This window comes from Thunnus albacares, chromosome 7 (genome assembly GCF_914725855.1).
Source record: "Thunnus albacares chromosome 7, fThuAlb1.1, whole genome shotgun sequence".
Taxonomy (NCBI): domain Eukaryota; kingdom Metazoa; phylum Chordata; class Actinopteri; order Scombriformes; family Scombridae; genus Thunnus; species Thunnus albacares.
The window spans coordinates 14,717,763-14,734,244 of NC_058112.1; the positions used below are offsets into that span (position 1 = coordinate 14,717,763).

Sequence of the window (16,482 nt, forward strand, 5' to 3'; positions counted from 1 at the left end):
AAAGTGACCCAGATTATACAAAAATGGAAATATTTCAACTTCAAATTATCGTGCAGTTGATAAACTTTTTTTTTTTTTTTTTACATGGAGGTGGTCCAGGTTAAATATTTAAAAAAAAATCACTATCCAAAAACATTGTTGCATTCTGTGCATTCAATAACATTCATTTAAATCATTGTGGCTGTTGTGTTCTGTTTTAGGTCACAACTGTAGGATTGTAAATGTTTTTTTCCTCATAAAAACAACTAGTGTAAAACCTACATTCTTTACATGGATAATAAGTATAAATGTCCCTCTCTTACCCCAGACTACAACTACAAGTAGTAGACAAAAGTAGAAGAGAGGACAAATGGAAAAATAATTACAGTAAAATCTCCACATTTAAAATTCTACCGAGAATTAAAGTATTCTTTTGGATAAAACTATATTAGTATCTGGGAAATGTACTAATTTTTAAGAGGGCCCATTTCAGAGTGTGAAATAGTGAAGTCAGAATTTATTTGAAGTGCACAATCATGTCTCAGCATCTGTATAAAAAAATATTATAATTGATTAATCCGCCAATTATGTCCTTAATTAATCAATACATTGTTTGGTCTACAGAAGCCATCACAAGTTCCTACTGCTAATGTCTTTGAATTGCTTGTTTTATCCAACTAAGAACTTTAAAACCCAAAGATATTCAATTTACTATCGCATAAGACAAAGAAGAGAGATCCTCACAGTAAAGCTGTAACCAATCAATGTTTGGTATTTTTGCTAGAAAAAATGACCTAAACAATTAATCAATTATTATTCATAAATGCAGGATGCTTTTCTATCTCTAGACTAATCAATCAATTGTTTCAGTTCTAAAAGAAAGCAAAATAAGCAAAAACAATTACTGATACATTAACATGCAAGCAGTGTTTTAATGTAGGTGGATGTAAGTTTATTAGTTTAACCTCTTAGAAATGCATCAAAGCTTAGAGTCAGAGTCGTTGCTACCATAGAGGTCGCTAAGGTCACTGAGGTCATGTCCTCTGTGCAGACTGCACAGACTGTTAGTATGTGTATATTTGAATTCTGTCTGATAGTCTGGTCACAAATCATATCTGATTAATATAATAAACTGGACAATATAAAACTGAATGTGCCCCCAGTAAGTTTGTTTTAAGGCACATAGTTCTTTTCTTTACTTATATGCACACACTTTTCATAACATTTACATGCAAAATATGGTCTTTAGTCTCTTTTTAAGAAGTGTATCTGGAAAATAATATGCTGTAGGTCCAGAGGTTAGTAATTTTCTATTAACACCAGGCAAAAAAATAGCAAAACTTACCTGTAAGAACTATATGTAGCACTTGTGACCTCAGGATCTCTGCGTTGAGCTTATCACTGCATATTGTAAGTTTACTTTACTTTGCTTCATTCGCAAACTAGTGGATACAGCTGTCAGATAACTGCATAAGATAATGATAAACCTCAGGGATTTACAAGGTAAACTGCCCTAAAGTGAATATGTACGGCTCAAATGTTAATCTGTTGTCATATGAAAAACTTTGATTTAGTCTCTAAGTTATTATTGCACCATTCAGTTAAATGTGACAAACCTTTGGGACTTTATCACCATACATTAAAAAAAAAAAGACTTAAAAACTTAAGTATTTATTTGCTTGTTTTACTGTACAACTTAGCTGAGGAACAGCTGTTTAGTTACTTGGAGAGAAGCAAGTGGTTGTAAGTGACTCCTTTTGATCAACCGTATCAAGAGTCAACCTTTCCCCCAGATCTTCGGGGGCTGCTTTGCTGACATGAGGTAATCTGGATTTGAAGCTCATTGGGATAGGCTGAAGGAGCAAAACAGAGCAAACAGATCAATCCCATGAAAAGCTGCTATGGCTTGTTCACGTAGGCTGTGTGAAAACAAACCAAGTATAGTTAAAAAAAACTGTAATCTAGAGCTGATATTGATCATGAGAGGACTAGATCAAACACAATCTTTTGTCTTTCTTTTCAGTGTTTTTTTCCCACGTGCGGTTAGATTACGCTACAGACACTTAACTGCAGAAGTGTTTAGTCGTGTTAATGTTTAACATGTAAGGCCTCGCTGCATGTCAAGAATTTAGAAACAAAGAAACTGTTTGTGGCGAACTGGGATTGTACTCCTAACCCGTTTATGATAAGATATCTCGCCTCAAAGCACAAATAAATCTGCATGAAGTTACCAATGTTTTACAGACTCCTTCACAAGAGATCTTCTGTCTTGAAACTTCACTTAAAATGTTAACAGGACGTTTACATAGATCATTTATCAGATAAAAGAATCAAGTGATTCATTAATGTGACGTTCCCTTTCCAAATAATCTCTCAATAGATTGTCAGCAAGTTGGAAATGAAGCCAGGCTATGAAACTATGAGCTGCAGCTGTGTTAATGAGATTAAACAGGAGCTGAGTCATCAACTTTTGTTTCATGACATTGATCTACTCACAGATTTATAGAGGTCAAAGCTCCAGTCCATCTCATCCAGTTGACTTCTGACTGAGGCGATTAGTAGATAGTAGACTATATCCATGCTTTTTGTTTGTTCCTGCATGAAGACATTTAAAATAGATAACCTGATGATCTGAGCTGAATTACTAACCACTATTACTTCTAATGGGCAGTATTACTGGGAAAAGGTATTTTGGTAAACTGGAAATCAGAGTTTCCTCCATCGTAGAGGCTATTGATTGACAAGCTGTGTCTGAACTCCATGAAGGCTGTCTACTTAGTCAAACCAAGGAAATTTATTTATATAGTCCAAAATCACAGATTTGCTTCAAAGGGCTCCCCCACACCCAAAGAACAAAAGAGAACAGAGAAGGATGGGCAGATATGCAGTAATCAAGTTGTTTATTGATTTGTCATGACTTTCTGTCGTGGCGATGTGGAGCTTTGGATTGTGATGTGTAAGAAGTATGAACATGAGGTCTTTTTTTGTTGTTGTTTTTCACTTGTTGTTTCACTTTGGTGCACCGTCCTAGTTTGTTTAATGTGGGGAATGCATGCAAGGACCTCCAGCTGCTGACTGAACTGTATTGCATTTCTAATATTTTGTCCACCCCATGTCAATCAGGGTAGATTAAAAATATGGAAACACCTTTTAGTTTAATGCAACACAATTCAACAGCACCACAAACAATATAAAGCCTCCAAAATGACCATAAAGTTGAGTCAACACCTCACTACAACAGTTTCAACAAAAACTGAACATTAATAGCTTCAGGGATTTATTGTAGGGTTGAATTAGATTGAATTCGTTTCAGCTAAGTGTCCCTGATAAACTGGCAAATGAATCTTCGCGAACAAGACTGACTATACTGAACATGTAATTTCTTCACTAATTAACAGAAAATAAAAATAAAAATAAATGTGTATAAGAGGCTAAAATCACTCATTAGTCATTCATTTATATGATTCATTATTCTTGAGTGCCTGAAAAGAAACATAACTTTGGCCTAGTGTTTCAGCCTTTTAATAAAGATAATTCTCACATAGATCTATACATGATAGACAAGCATGCATTTTATCATCGTGTTCTATTTTAGGGCTGCACCAGGAAACAGGGAACTACGATCCAGAAATGAGTTAGTATATAACTAAATGTCGACCTTTATATAGACAGACGTGACTGTAGAGGGATAAGCCACTTTCATAACCAAAATACTTATAGTGGACGTCTGGAGAGCCTCCTTTTCAGGACTGGGTGACTGAGTTAAGAAACGTAGCTGCGTTTGAAAGAATGAACAGGATGCAGGACAGGACAGAGAAATGTTTATTCAAGCTAGGCATGTTTATATTCCTTTTATGAAATAAGATATAAAGATGAGGTGAGAGATATGCTTTTGTATATTGTCGTTTTATTTCTATATTTTATTATTATTTCGTTCACAGTGAATCTCAAAGTGCTACAGTGTCAAAAAAAACATATAACACATAACAAAGAAAATAACAAAACTTAAGATGACTGATGTTATATCATAAAATAAAAATTGCAAGTCTTAAAAAATAGGCTACGTGGTGGTCGGGACCCCAAGTCATCAGGTGATTTTTAAGCAAAAACCTAAAAAATGAGCTGGTTTCAACCTCTCAAATGTGATGATTTATGACTTTTCTTTGTTGATCATGACGATAAACTGAGTTTTGGGTCTTGGACTGTTAGTCAGACAAAACCAGACATTTGAAGGCGTAACCTTGGACTGTGGGGAACTTTAACAAATATTTTTCACTACTTTCTGACATTTTGTGGACAAAACGACATGTGAAGACGGGTCCAAGGCAGACTTTGCTTTATTTTAAGGGGTACTGTGGCGTATCTTCGCTCTGTGTGGTGTATTTCTATACCTGAGCTCCTCCTCCAGTGTGGTCGCTGGAGGTTGATGTCACAGCCAGAGAGAGAGAGAGTCTGCAGGACAGGACACAGTCAGCCTGAGCTGAGAGGAGAAAAGTGGGCGATGTTGCAGCGAGGATCTTGTTTGTGGACACTGTGGGAAGGCTTGTTGATACAGTCCTGAGGTGCTTGTAGGTATTTTGAAGCGGTAAGGTTGAGGCAGCGCAGTCGCCGCAGTATATATTTTTTTAGATCACTTCTGAGAGGAATACAAAAAAATGTCGTCTCCAAGTCCGGGCAAGAGGCGAATGGATACCGACGTGGTGAAACTGTATCCTTCACAGAAGATAAACAAGGAGCCTAAACAGTCAAAATCAGACCTGTTTTTATAATCTGTGTCAGCTCTTTAATGTTGATTACTTGCAGCTTTTTGCTCGCTTGCTGTACGGATGTGTAATAATGTTGCTACTAGCTAATATGTGACATCAGTAGATTTAGTGAAAAGTGTAAACACGTTGATGTTTATGACTATAATGTTAGATTTGATGGTTTTAGTTAGCTCACAGTGCGAACAAGCTGCACATTGAGTGTTATCTGTGTGAACTTGCCTCTTTTGCTAGCCACCGTTAGCTCTGTCGCAATATTACTGTTAACTCAGAGTTAGCTAGAAAAACGATAAGTTAGCCTCTCAGCCACTAATGTGTAGACTGACAACACAACACGGAGGGTTATCGAGGACTTTTCTTCACTATTTTGGAGACGCTTCTGTGTAAAGACACGTTTGTTTTTTGTTTTTTTCACGGGTTACCAAAGGTTTGCTAGCAGTGTAAGTTAGCATGCTATCACCAAGAGAGAACAAATAAGGTCGATGAAGCCGAACAGAGACGAGCTATAACAAATGATGTACAAAGGCGACAGCTAACCACATTAATTGACGTTGAGAGAACAGAGAGAGAAAAAAGACTTTAACCTTAAATTGTTAGCCAAATATAAAAAAAAGCGTGCAAATTGAAGATAAACAAAACAAATTGTGAGCTCACAGTTGGTCTGTTTCCCACAAAATATACAGAAAAAAATGTAACTGAAACAAAAAATTATTTGAATTTAAAAACAAAATGATAATAGTTAAGATATTTTTTTCTCAATAACAGGACTTTCTTTGAGGTGTATTGCCATATAATGTAATATTTTTTTATTTGTTGACAGTTTCCATGCTTAGTCTTTTTGTAATAAGTAAACTTCAGATGTTACTGCCAAATTATTTTAACCTACGAGCTGAAGTCTTCATGAAAGGTTTTCTGACAGCATGAAGCTGAATTGTTTTGTTTTTGTCCTGCAGCTAGATGCTGCGCTCTGATTGGTCAGCCTGTTACCATCCGGAACACGGTGGAGGGCGGGGCTTCACATACAGCTGATCGAGGGACAACAAGCGTGCAGGACGGGGGCACATGTGGGGAGGGGGGCTGGGAACATCCAGTCCATGGAAGGGACAGGGCTATGTGCTGAAACCGAGGGGGTGAGCCAGGGTATGTGCTGAAACCGAGGGGGTGAACAGGGCTATGTGCTGAAACTGAGGGGGTGGACAGGGCTATGTGCTGAAACCGAGAGGGTGAGCTGGGGTATGTGCTGAAGCCGAGGGGTCGAGGGGGTGATCAGGGCTATGGGCTGAAGCGGCGGGGCTGAGGGGGTGAGCAGGGCTATGCGCTGAAGCGGCGGGGGTGAGCAGGGCTATGCGCTGTAGCAGAGGGGCTGAGGGTGTGAGCAGGGCTATGTGCTGAACCTGAGGGGACGAATTTTTTTCTTTTACCTCAGATGCTGTTAGAGAATTAAAATGAGGTGCATGTACAGACTATTTTAAAACACACTTGAGAAATGATTTGGGTGTGTACGTTTCAATTTATTGCTTAAGTTATTAGAGTTTGACTTTTACATTAAAAAAAAAACTTTTTTAGACTTCAGTCAGTTTGAAAATAAAAGATATACTTGACATAATGATCCAAATGTGATTTTAAAGGGATAAGATTCCCTTTTATGTTTGATAATTGAACACTTCTCGTTATTAAAAAAAATCTCCAAAATAAGCCGAAATGTAATCTATTATTAAGTAATATTTATGATAATGATCTTAGTTAACCTTCACTTGAAACTGATCGGAGTTTCAATAAACGCGTGTGGTTCCACCGACAGCTGCATGTAACATGTTCAGTCTGGCAGACTTTATGACACCCAGGTAAACTGGGTTTATGTACTTCTGAGTATATAATATAAAGGTCGTGTGCATGGTAGCAAGAACCTGGTAAATTTTTACCACGGGCATGATCAACCATGGATGTACAGTTACATCTATAAAAGACGCAAACAAAGGAGAAATACCAAGCTAGATTATTGTTTTTGTTTTTCATGGATGTCATCATAAAATATGGATGAGAAATGTAAGCATAGATAATGGCAGTCAATAAGGAAAACAAGTTTGGATCTGTCAGTTCCTGCAGTTGTGGTTTCTTAACCTGAATACAACACTGGTGTTTAACAGAAGATGCCGCACATAGTTGCACATTGTGGCTTTAAATCAGATATGTGAGATTCAATCACAGTGACAGAGCACAGTTGATTCTGGGCTGCTGCCACATATGTCATTCCTGCTCTAAGATGATTTTTCTCTCCTTTACAAACACTTTAACAAAGGTGTGTCCAACACTTTTACATGGGGCTGGACCACATGGTCTATTGTACTGTAGGTCAGCAGATTGTGTATGAATGAACAGTTTGATTGCACAACTGGGATTAGAGTTGCAAATGGGTACAAAATAAACATATGAATCTGCAAAAAAACTCAGCTGTTTTTATCAGGGGATAGTGCTGATATATCACGGGGCAGTGAGAGCTTTTGTCACAATAAATGTTATCTCTTGTGTACTTATGTTACTCTTGAGTGAGCATATGATGTTGGGCTTTGAATTTCTATGGACACCCCTTAGGGAAAGGCATTAGAGAGAGAGATGCACATAGTCTATATCAGGTTTTATTTAGGACCCGTTGCCTGAGATCACAGTTAGAGCTACGCTGTCTTCTTGGTCAGTGCTTTGCAACCCTTTTCTATTGAGCAACTGAGCTTTTTAAACCCTCATCCTCTCCGGTTAACAGTTATTTTATACCTGGCAGTTCAAGCAAATAAGCTATCAGCAGTTTGGCTAAATTATGTTACCGTGTTTAGATTGCAGGAATAGAGATGACAGAAGAATTTACGACAAGATGATGAAACAGGCTGTAACAGTTTCTTGTGTGTTTTTTTGTGTTGTTTTTGTTTTTCATTGTGTCAGACTCTCACAGCCGCTGATTGAATACGCTCGACCTTTCCGCATCGCTGTCAGACAGTTGACTCACACTTTTATCTCCTGCTGTCAACACACGCTGTGATTATGACACACATCCTCCCCACCCAAAGTCACATTCTTCTTCTCCAGCTGCACGTTACCTGCAAAACAGATGAAAGTTCCACATCAAGCCACAGCTAAGCCGGCGGAGGGCAGCAGGTTTATCTTGTAGTGTTTGTTACAACAAAGAGGAAGTTGACTCAGGAGCAATTAGTATAATAGACGCTCATGACTCTGCCATCAGTCACTCATGTTCATTAGGAAAAATGATTCAGAGTCATTAACTCCTCACCCAAAGCACTTTCATAATGTTTTCTGCTTTGATGTTTGTGTGTCTCCTTTTATATTCAGTCAGAATATTACATAAGAAAGATCGTCAGAGGTCAGTCTTATAGTAGAAAACTTTTATGTTTGATAAGTACTGTCCTGACTCAGTGTGAGGTTGTTTTGCAGGAAAGGACAGCTGTGATCTGTTGGTTGCCACTGCATTATTGATCTCATGGCTTATGTTATTGATCCTATGTTTGACCTTCTGCCCACACAAGTTCACAGAGAGAGAAACTGTTTGACCAACCAAAAAGTTTGGACACCGCAAACCAGCCCGATTCATTGTTGTTGAAAATGTATTTAAAGTTGTTTGGATTTTTTTTCTTCTGCCGCTCGTGTTGCTTGTTTTTACCTTAACCGAACATCAGCATCGAGAGCAAGCATGAGGTCACCATCCTTAGTGGACTCAACGAGTTTGTGGTCAAGTTCCACGGGCCACCTGGAAGTAAGACATTGAACAACATTTCACCAAAGTGTTATTTATTTAATAATCCAGGCAGGGTTTCATGTGTATTAGAATATTAATTTTGACAGCCGGGATATTAAAGAGAAAGTTTAGGAGTTTGTTGGTTTTGAGTGTCTGTATTTATCTCTTTCAGCGCCGTATGAAGGAGGTGTGTGGAAGGTTCGGGTGGATCTACCAGATAAATACCCCTTCAAATCACCATCAATAGGTATGAAATATTTGCATCAATGTCGTGTTGAAGCCTTGAAATCTTCACATTCACTTCCAGTAATTAAAACCTGCTTCTTTTTGTTTGTTTTTTTTTGACAGGATTCATGAATAAAATCTTTCACCCCAACATCGATGAAGCGTAAGTTTTAGACCTTTGTCTACGGCTGTTTTTTTCCATGAAGTATCTTTTTTTTTTACATCATGTGTAGCAGACAGGAAATGATTCATGCTATTGAGGAAATGCTGATTCTTGTTCATGTCAACCAAAACTCACTCCACCTCCTGCTTTGCTTTGATGAATTCTGCTGGGCTCTTGCTTCGTACTCACGGTGTTGTGTCTTTTTCTCAGGTCAGGAACGGTGTGTTTAGATGTCATTAACCAGACATGGACAGCTCTCTATGGTAGGTCGCAGCCACAGCTTTTATTGTAGCTTCACCGGTCACTCAGTCAAACTAACTGACAGTAATAACCAATTTAAAAAAAACACAAAGAGTGCAGCTTTGAGAAGAGCATCTCAGGTTAATCAGCTTACACTTCAGTGATAACTGCTGCTTGTATTGAGGTCATCCATTGAGCACTGATAGATATGAAGGCTGAAAGGTAACTTAACAGAACGTAGTGGCCACAATAACCTGGAGGGGATTTCTCTTACTTTCTTCGTTTCTGCCGTTCAAGTGAGCGACCATCAGCAGTGGCCAGATTTTCACCAGGTGAATTAACTCACAGTTTATTTGATCAACTTGTGAGTCATATCGATATATTATTGTTATAATGTTATTCCACCATTATGTCACATTTTGTTCTTAATGTAAAGGGTACATTTGCATGTGTTATTGTAAAAGAGAGCTCAGTATTAGTGAAGAGATTGTATCACAGCTATGAGGGAGCACTTAGACAACTAAGCTTTCTTGTTCTTCAGCTTTGTTTGTTTTCAGATGTATATGGGAAAACACCCTGATAAGTATTTTTCGGGGGTGTTGTGACGCCGGCACAGATGGTAATCTTTAGCTGTGGTGAAGAACAGCCTGAACTTTTTAGCATATTATTGCCCTTATTCAAGTAGCTGTTTGGAAGCAGCAGTGTGATTTCCTTTGGGTCATAATGTTGAATATAGTGAATTTGAACATGTGTGTTTAATTGCTGTTCATCCCTGGAAAATCCAGTACTCATTTAATTATTTATCTGAAAGTTGTTTTAAGCCAACAGACTAAAAGAGGACATACTCAGCTGCAAGTGGTAGTGTTTTCAGACATAAATAACATGAGGAAAGCCTTGAGAATGTCCTAAAGACATTATTTCCTCAGCTGACAGAAATACACTGTAGTAGTTATTTAACTAAAACCTGAATCAGAAATGATAGAAATACAGTTGATAGTGTTGATATTTAGCGTCCAAAAGGCCGGCCTGTACTCTGCAACTGAAGTTGTTGTGTCTTCTTTCAACTAGGGCTGCAACTAATGATTGTTTTCAATATCAATTAATCTGTAGACTATTTTCTCTAATCGATTAGTTGTTTGGTCTATAAAATATCAGAAAATGGTGAAAAATGTTCCCCAGAGCCCAAGATGATGTCCTCAAATGTCTCGTTTTGTTCCGACCAACAGTCCACAACTCAAAGATGTTCAGTTTACTGTCATAAAAGACTAAAGAAACCAGAAAATATTCACATGTGAAAAGCTGGAATCTGAGAATTTGGATTGTTTTTGTTCTCAGAATAGTTGACGATTGATTTTCTGTCGATCAACTAATCTATTAATCAGCTGCAGCTCATCTCTCAACTGTAGTCAAATAATGTCTATGACAAACTAGATGTGGTTTGTGATGCTTATTTTTTCACAAATTGTATAGATTCTCAAAATATTTTTCATGTCAGACTTTAGGTGAGACATAATATAAATGCTGTCAAATACACACAAGCAGCGTGACTCTCGTACTTGTGCCTGATGACACCTGTTTGTTTCTGAGGTGCATCTGCATTTAAAATATGTGAAAGTGAAAGTGATGAATTGACAATAACCTGTAGATAAATTAATCTGTTTCCATCCACCTACAATACATAGTATAGAAACAATAGAAACAGGCAAAAACCAGAAAACAATACAACTATACAGAGATGCAACAGCTTGAGTTGATCGTAACATTACAGCGAAGACATCTAGTGGATGATGTCGACACATGATGACTCAACGTTGGACAGTCCAGCTGGTTCATATTTCATCTGATCTCTGTTGCTTTTCTGTTGTCTTCACTAACTAATCTTCCTCCTCACATCCTGCAGACCTCACCAACATCTTCGAGTCGTTCCTCCCTCAGCTGCTCGCCTACCCCAACCCCATCGATCCTCTGAACGGGGACGCAGCCGCCATGTACCTTCACCGACCGGAGGATTATAAACACAAGATCAAAGGTAGCACAACGGTGTCTTACACTGAATATCTGAAATGGTAGATTAGATATAAAGATGAAAAAAAATGTATATGTTTAGTGTTTCTCAATATTTCTGCATTGGGGGGAATGTAAAATTTAGATCTTGTGCAGTCCCTGAATACATCTGTGATTTTTTTTTTGAGCAGCTGCTGTAGCTATTTAAGATTTCTCATCCATGTTTCATCCGAAGCTTGATAGATTCACTGTCTCACATCATTGTCATCCGTCTTCTCCCCTCCTTGTCTCCTTTCCAGAGTACATCCAGAAGTACGCCACAGAGGAAGCTCTAAAGGAGCAGGAGGAAGGAGGGGGCGACTCCTCTTCCGAGAGCTCCATGTCAGACTTTTCGGAGAACGAGGCTCAGGACATGGAGTTGTAGTGAAAGGGGGGGATCCGATCCCCTTCACCTCACAACAGACTGTCATTTCCTAAAGAGCAGAAACTCAGTACTATATTCATATTTAAACGAGACAATTTTTTACAGCAACACAAGGATTTTTATGGCTACACAAGGATTTGCAGTATGATATTGCAGAAATATTAACCCTTATTTAGGAATTCATGACCACCTTCCCTTCTCCACCTCCTCGCCCCGAGAGCCTGCTTGGATCAGAGAGGAGCACGTCATTCATTTCCACAAAGTTTTCATGGCTTCAGGCGGCTTTCTATCTTGTCCAAACTGAGCCGTGAAACCAACGCAGGGGGGGGGGCCAGGAGGTCGAACTGTCATCGACACAAAACGAGACTGTTTACAATCAGTTTCCCATTTGGTTCCACAAGAAGCTGCACCTCACCACCTCTTCTGTTGGGACATGTTTAGGTTTTCAACATTTTACAGCTTTGTCAGGCATCTTGTCCTCGCCGACAGAGGACTGCTGGTCTCAAAACAGTGTGGATTCCCTTTTTTTTTTTTTTAAACTGTCACCTTTCCTTTTTGACACTGCTGCCCTGAAGAGTCGCTATTACAATCACCTCTTCCGAGGAGCTGGAGGCCACAGTGCAGTCGTGCGCTCATCGCATACAGACTGATGTGGCTGCATATGGCATCTCTGACAGGACTGCCATCTGTGCAAACCCGCAGACGCATCACACGCTAGGAAACACCAACGCATCAACCATGACAAGTCACACAAACGCCACAGCATGTGCGTGCGTGTGCGTGTGTGTGTGCACACACCTGTGTGCATGCATGAATGTAATCCAGGGAGAATCATGGCATATTATTGATAACCTGTGTTGTTTTGACCCCTGATGCTCAGCAGAAATCAGAGAAGTTTCACTTCATCCTCATCCTTCTCCTCTTCAACACCCATTTCCTTCTCCTCCTCTCCCTCCTCCTCCTCTCCGTTTTAGGAAAGTGTTTCTTATTCTCTGAGTATCTTTGTATATTGTGGCATGACACAGAAGTAAAGTTGTGTAGGGTTTGTGGAGCTGTAACGCTGTAGACGGGGGGGAGGACACCTGTGCTTGGGGGCCTCTGTGTGTGAGTCAGGGCGGGGTTCGGTCTTCGTGGCAGGGGCGGGGGGGGGGATTATCCAGGTCCTTGTTGAATTGTTGAACTTTTTAACTTTGCCTATTGCTTGTGTTGAACTATAATAGGTGTTTGACTTGCGTAGGGGTAGGTAGTTTTTTTTTTTTTTCTTCGCAGGTGGTGAATCCTATCATAATGTTTAATACTTATATAAACACACTAGTTTAAAAACTGATTGTCCTGTAAAGATGAGGAGAATTAATACATCTTTGTCTGTGGGATGACTTTTTTTTTTTTTGTTAAATCCTCCAAAGACATGTCGCACCCCTGTACCCCCTTTCTTATGCAAATGTGTCCAACTTTTATCATCGTGAGATACTTTTGTGAGACAGAAGTGCTCTTTGTTTCTGCCATTCAGCATTGTAGCGATTCTTTGTCATGTTTACTTTTTCATGCTGTTAATGGCCTGTTGCTTTCCAAAATGGTGGGACCAAAATCTAATGGATCTACGAGCTTAGTTTCATTAAAAAAAAATTTAAAAAAATAAAGAAATCCTCCTCAGGCTGGATAAAGAGTTTACACTGATGAATGAATAATGTCTCTCAAAGTGTTTACTCTGGAAGTGGCCAACTCAGATAAGTTCAAACTTTGTTTATTCAGGTGCAGGTTTCTTCTTCTTCTTCTTCTTCTTCTTCTTCTTTAGGACAGTTTAAAAGTTTTTGTCCTGATTTACCCTGAAAATATTTGTGTGACTGCATGAAGAGGTGTTACCAGAGCAGTGACAGTTTACTGTTACATTTCATGATGGCATACCGGTCTGTGTTTGTAACACGCACTCATCGCAGATCAGATGATTTATTTCTGTAAGAAACAAAAAAAAATCTGAATCCTACTTTATCACCATCTTGTTTTGGGAAAAATTGAATTACTAATCCCTTTTTATAATTTTTAAGAAATGATATCAGGATCTCTTCCATGGTGTCTTACCTTTTGTTGGAGCATTAACATAGGTTGGTAAAAAGTAGCATGTCAAAATGTTTTTGAAATGACATTAAAAATGTATTTGTTGAACAGCCCGGTTGAAACGGCTCTAATTAGCTTTGATAACCAAATATAAGTTGGTGTAGTCAGTTTTTTGCAAGAAAAAACAGCCTCTGTCCAGTCTTGTTTGTCATCATCTGGATTCATCAGCGTATTATGTATTTTTTTTTATTAATGAGACACATATATTTGATGCCTATAATTTGTTTGAATGTTTTTATTTTTGTCTTTTACACCCAACGTCCAGGATACAAGTCGAGATATCCCTGATTTTTTTTTTAAAAGGCAAAAACTGAATAAATGTGCTTCCCTTGTAACTTGAAGAAGGAAATAAACAACAAAAAATATATACACATATGTTGGTGTTTTATGCTTGTGTGTGTGTGTGTGATATGGTGTCAGATTATTGCCTTCAGGTGTTGAGGTGAGTTTGTTTTATTTGTGTTTAAAAGTTCAGTTTTATTCAGATGATCTATTCAAATCAAACTCACACACACAATATTGATTTATTGTCATGTGCTTGAAGCAAAATGGTGTTTTTTTTCACACTGACAGTGATTTTAACAGCTGTCTGTCTCTCCTCTGTCCACTAGATGGCAGTCTCACTTATCTGTCTCACTGTCAGAGAGGAGGCTCACTGACAAAGACCGACTATTTTTAGATGATACCTAGAAACTTTTAGATAATAAATAAATAATACATTTTTAGATAATACCCATAAAGCACATTTAAAAAGAGTCACAAATAGCATTAAAATGGAGGTAACACAATTCATCACTGTGAATAAAACCAGACAGATAAAAGCAACGAATGAAAGAGAATAAAGATTGAAGTAAAAAAAACAAAAAAAACAAACAAACAAAAAAAACCAACAGATTCAGTTTATTAAAGCCCAAAACGTGGGTAACATTAATGAATTGCATTTTTGGTAAAGATTTCTTTAAAAAAAAGATTTAAAAGATAATACTGATTCTATATAAACCATCACTTATGTTTTGCTTCCTTCAAAAAACCAGCTTACTTTTCTCTTTGAACAGAGTATAAAACCCATCAAATCACATTGCTAATAAGTTTTATTTGAATCATGTCTATTAAAAAATATGTTTCCGTATTTTTAGGTGTCAGTTTATGGAGGAAGAACAGAAAAGCAGCTGTCCTCGTGGATATTCACTCAGAAAACAGTTCATTTTTATTTATTTGTTTGTTTTAGTGTAGTTCTGTTAGAGTTAAATTATTATTTTTATACAACATGATTAAAACTTGAGACATTTTTTATCCAGACTCGAGAGTTGGGGAGGATGTGGTAATTTTCTAAATGTATTAAGTGTATTGTTGGCTTTGCTTTGCTGATGATAATTTACACACAGTGAATGAATGTATGAATGTATGAATGAATGACTGAATGAATGAGGAGCCTGCAGTCAGCTGCTCCTCCTGCATGTTGAGGAGTAGGCGGAGGGTGGAATAATCTTATAAAATATTCATTGTTGTGTGTTCAGCCTCTTTTCTGAGCATCTTCAACCAGGTTTCCAGTTTCCGCATCAGTTTAATTTGGCTGGAGGCTGAAGAAGATTAGATTAGGCTTTTAGGCCAACTGTTTTCTCATTCTTTACAGCTTTAAAACGTACTGTGAATGCAATAGTTAGTTGAATAGGCTGAGAGATGCTTTATTATAATCTCCTTTATTGGACTGGAGTTAATATATTTGTCCTATTTGTTAAGCTGAGATGTAACGAAAAAAATGAGAACACACTCAGAAAAAATATTTTGGGTAGAAGTGTTACACATCTAATCTTAAAGACAAATTTTTAGCACTGTATCAGTTTTTAATTGTGCCATTTATGGTTGTGATAAATAGTTATATAGTTTGTTTTAATGTAAAATGACAATGTGCGGTCATTTGGTGTTGATATTATTTTAAGGATCTCAACAACTGCAATCTGCCAATAAATGATAGAAGCGAGTGATGATGAGTTTCACGAGTGATAAAACAGAGTTATAATTGTCTTTTAATGAAGTCCAGCCGGCGATGAGTAAAGTTATTTCAGAGTAACGCGAGCAGCAGCAGCAGCAGCAGCGCTGTGCAGAGAGACGCTGCTGGCCGGCTGCGCCTCCTTCATAATGTATGGAGAGGACAAAGACTGCGCGGCTGGATTTCAGTGTCAACTTTGAAAGAGCCGTAACCCAAACCTGCCCTATCCCACTCTGACGGATTCACATCAGCTTGAAAGGATGATGCTTCTTTTTCCACCTGCAATCTGTCTAATAATCACCGACAGAAGGTAAATGAGCCCTGGAAGGGCCTTTAGGTGCACGTATATAACGAGGAGCAGAGGAGGCCTGGGTCGGAGAAACTTTCTGTCCTGTGCAGGGATGAGAGAGCTGAGCTTCAGGCCTGGCTGCAGCAGGATGCCACACCCGGTGGATGCTGGTAGGTCTGATGGCAAGCATCATGATTGAATTCAGACTTATATGTCCGGTGTGTAAGTAAAACTAACATTATTGCTTTTTCCCCCTGTATGACTATGACTCTGACGCAAAACTAATTTGGTCAGCTTTTAAAGCACGAATTCCTCAGTCAGAAGAAAACGCTCAAATGTTCCTCATCATCGTCTCTGCAGTGAGCGTCCTGTGCGTAAAAGGCGCAGAGGAAGTGCGCTGTAGGCCTGCGTATTCAGGCAGCAGAAGGAGAAGGAGGAGGGTGGCGTGGATTACTATACTGCCAGTGGGTTAAGATGCTTACCAACTAATTACCTGTCCACTAGAAAATCCCCTGCCATACAGCCCAAACAAGCAGGGAGCTGTGAGG

The 16,482-nt window shown here is 38.5% G+C and overlaps 1 protein-coding gene and 1 long non-coding RNA gene across 2 annotated transcripts; one reads left to right on the forward strand and one right to left on the reverse strand.

Annotated features, from left to right (window-relative positions):
- Positions 1 to 1,672: 1,672 nt before the first annotated feature.
- LOC122986218 lies at positions 1,673 to 4,435 on the reverse strand. Its single transcript, XR_006404266.1, has 3 exons — positions 4,371 to 4,435; positions 2,476 to 2,574; positions 1,673 to 1,832 (listed from the first exon to the last, which is right to left on the reverse strand). It is a non-coding gene; the product is annotated as an uncharacterized LOC122986218 (long non-coding RNA).
- Positions 4,410 to 12,667, forward strand: LOC122986217 (ubiquitin-conjugating enzyme E2 H-like). The gene is made up of 7 exons (XM_044357363.1): positions 4,410 to 4,687; positions 8,426 to 8,502; positions 8,657 to 8,731; positions 8,833 to 8,872; positions 9,083 to 9,135; positions 11,013 to 11,141; positions 11,416 to 12,667. Exons 1-7 carry the CDS (start codon positions 4,635 to 4,637, stop codon positions 11,538 to 11,540), a joined length of 552 nt encoding a protein of 183 aa, XP_044213298.1. The 5' UTR covers positions 4,410 to 4,634; the 3' UTR covers positions 11,541 to 12,667.
- The last annotated feature ends 3,815 nt before the right edge of the window (positions 12,668 to 16,482 follow it).

What these genes read in the sequence shown, in the direction of transcription:
- LOC122986217 (XM_044357363.1), top strand. Translation starts at nt 4,635, where the DNA reads ATGTCGTCTCCAAGTCCGGGCAAGAGGCGAATGGATACCGACGTGGTG. An exon ending in GTTCCACGGGCCACCTGGAA is followed by an intron (nt 8,503 to 8,656) that starts GTAAGACATTGA and finishes TATCTCTTTCAG; the next exon opens with CGCCGTATGAAGGAGGTGTG. An exon ending in GACATGGACAGCTCTCTATG is followed by an intron (nt 9,136 to 11,012) that starts GTAGGTCGCAGC and finishes CACATCCTGCAG; the next exon opens with ACCTCACCAACATCTTCGAG.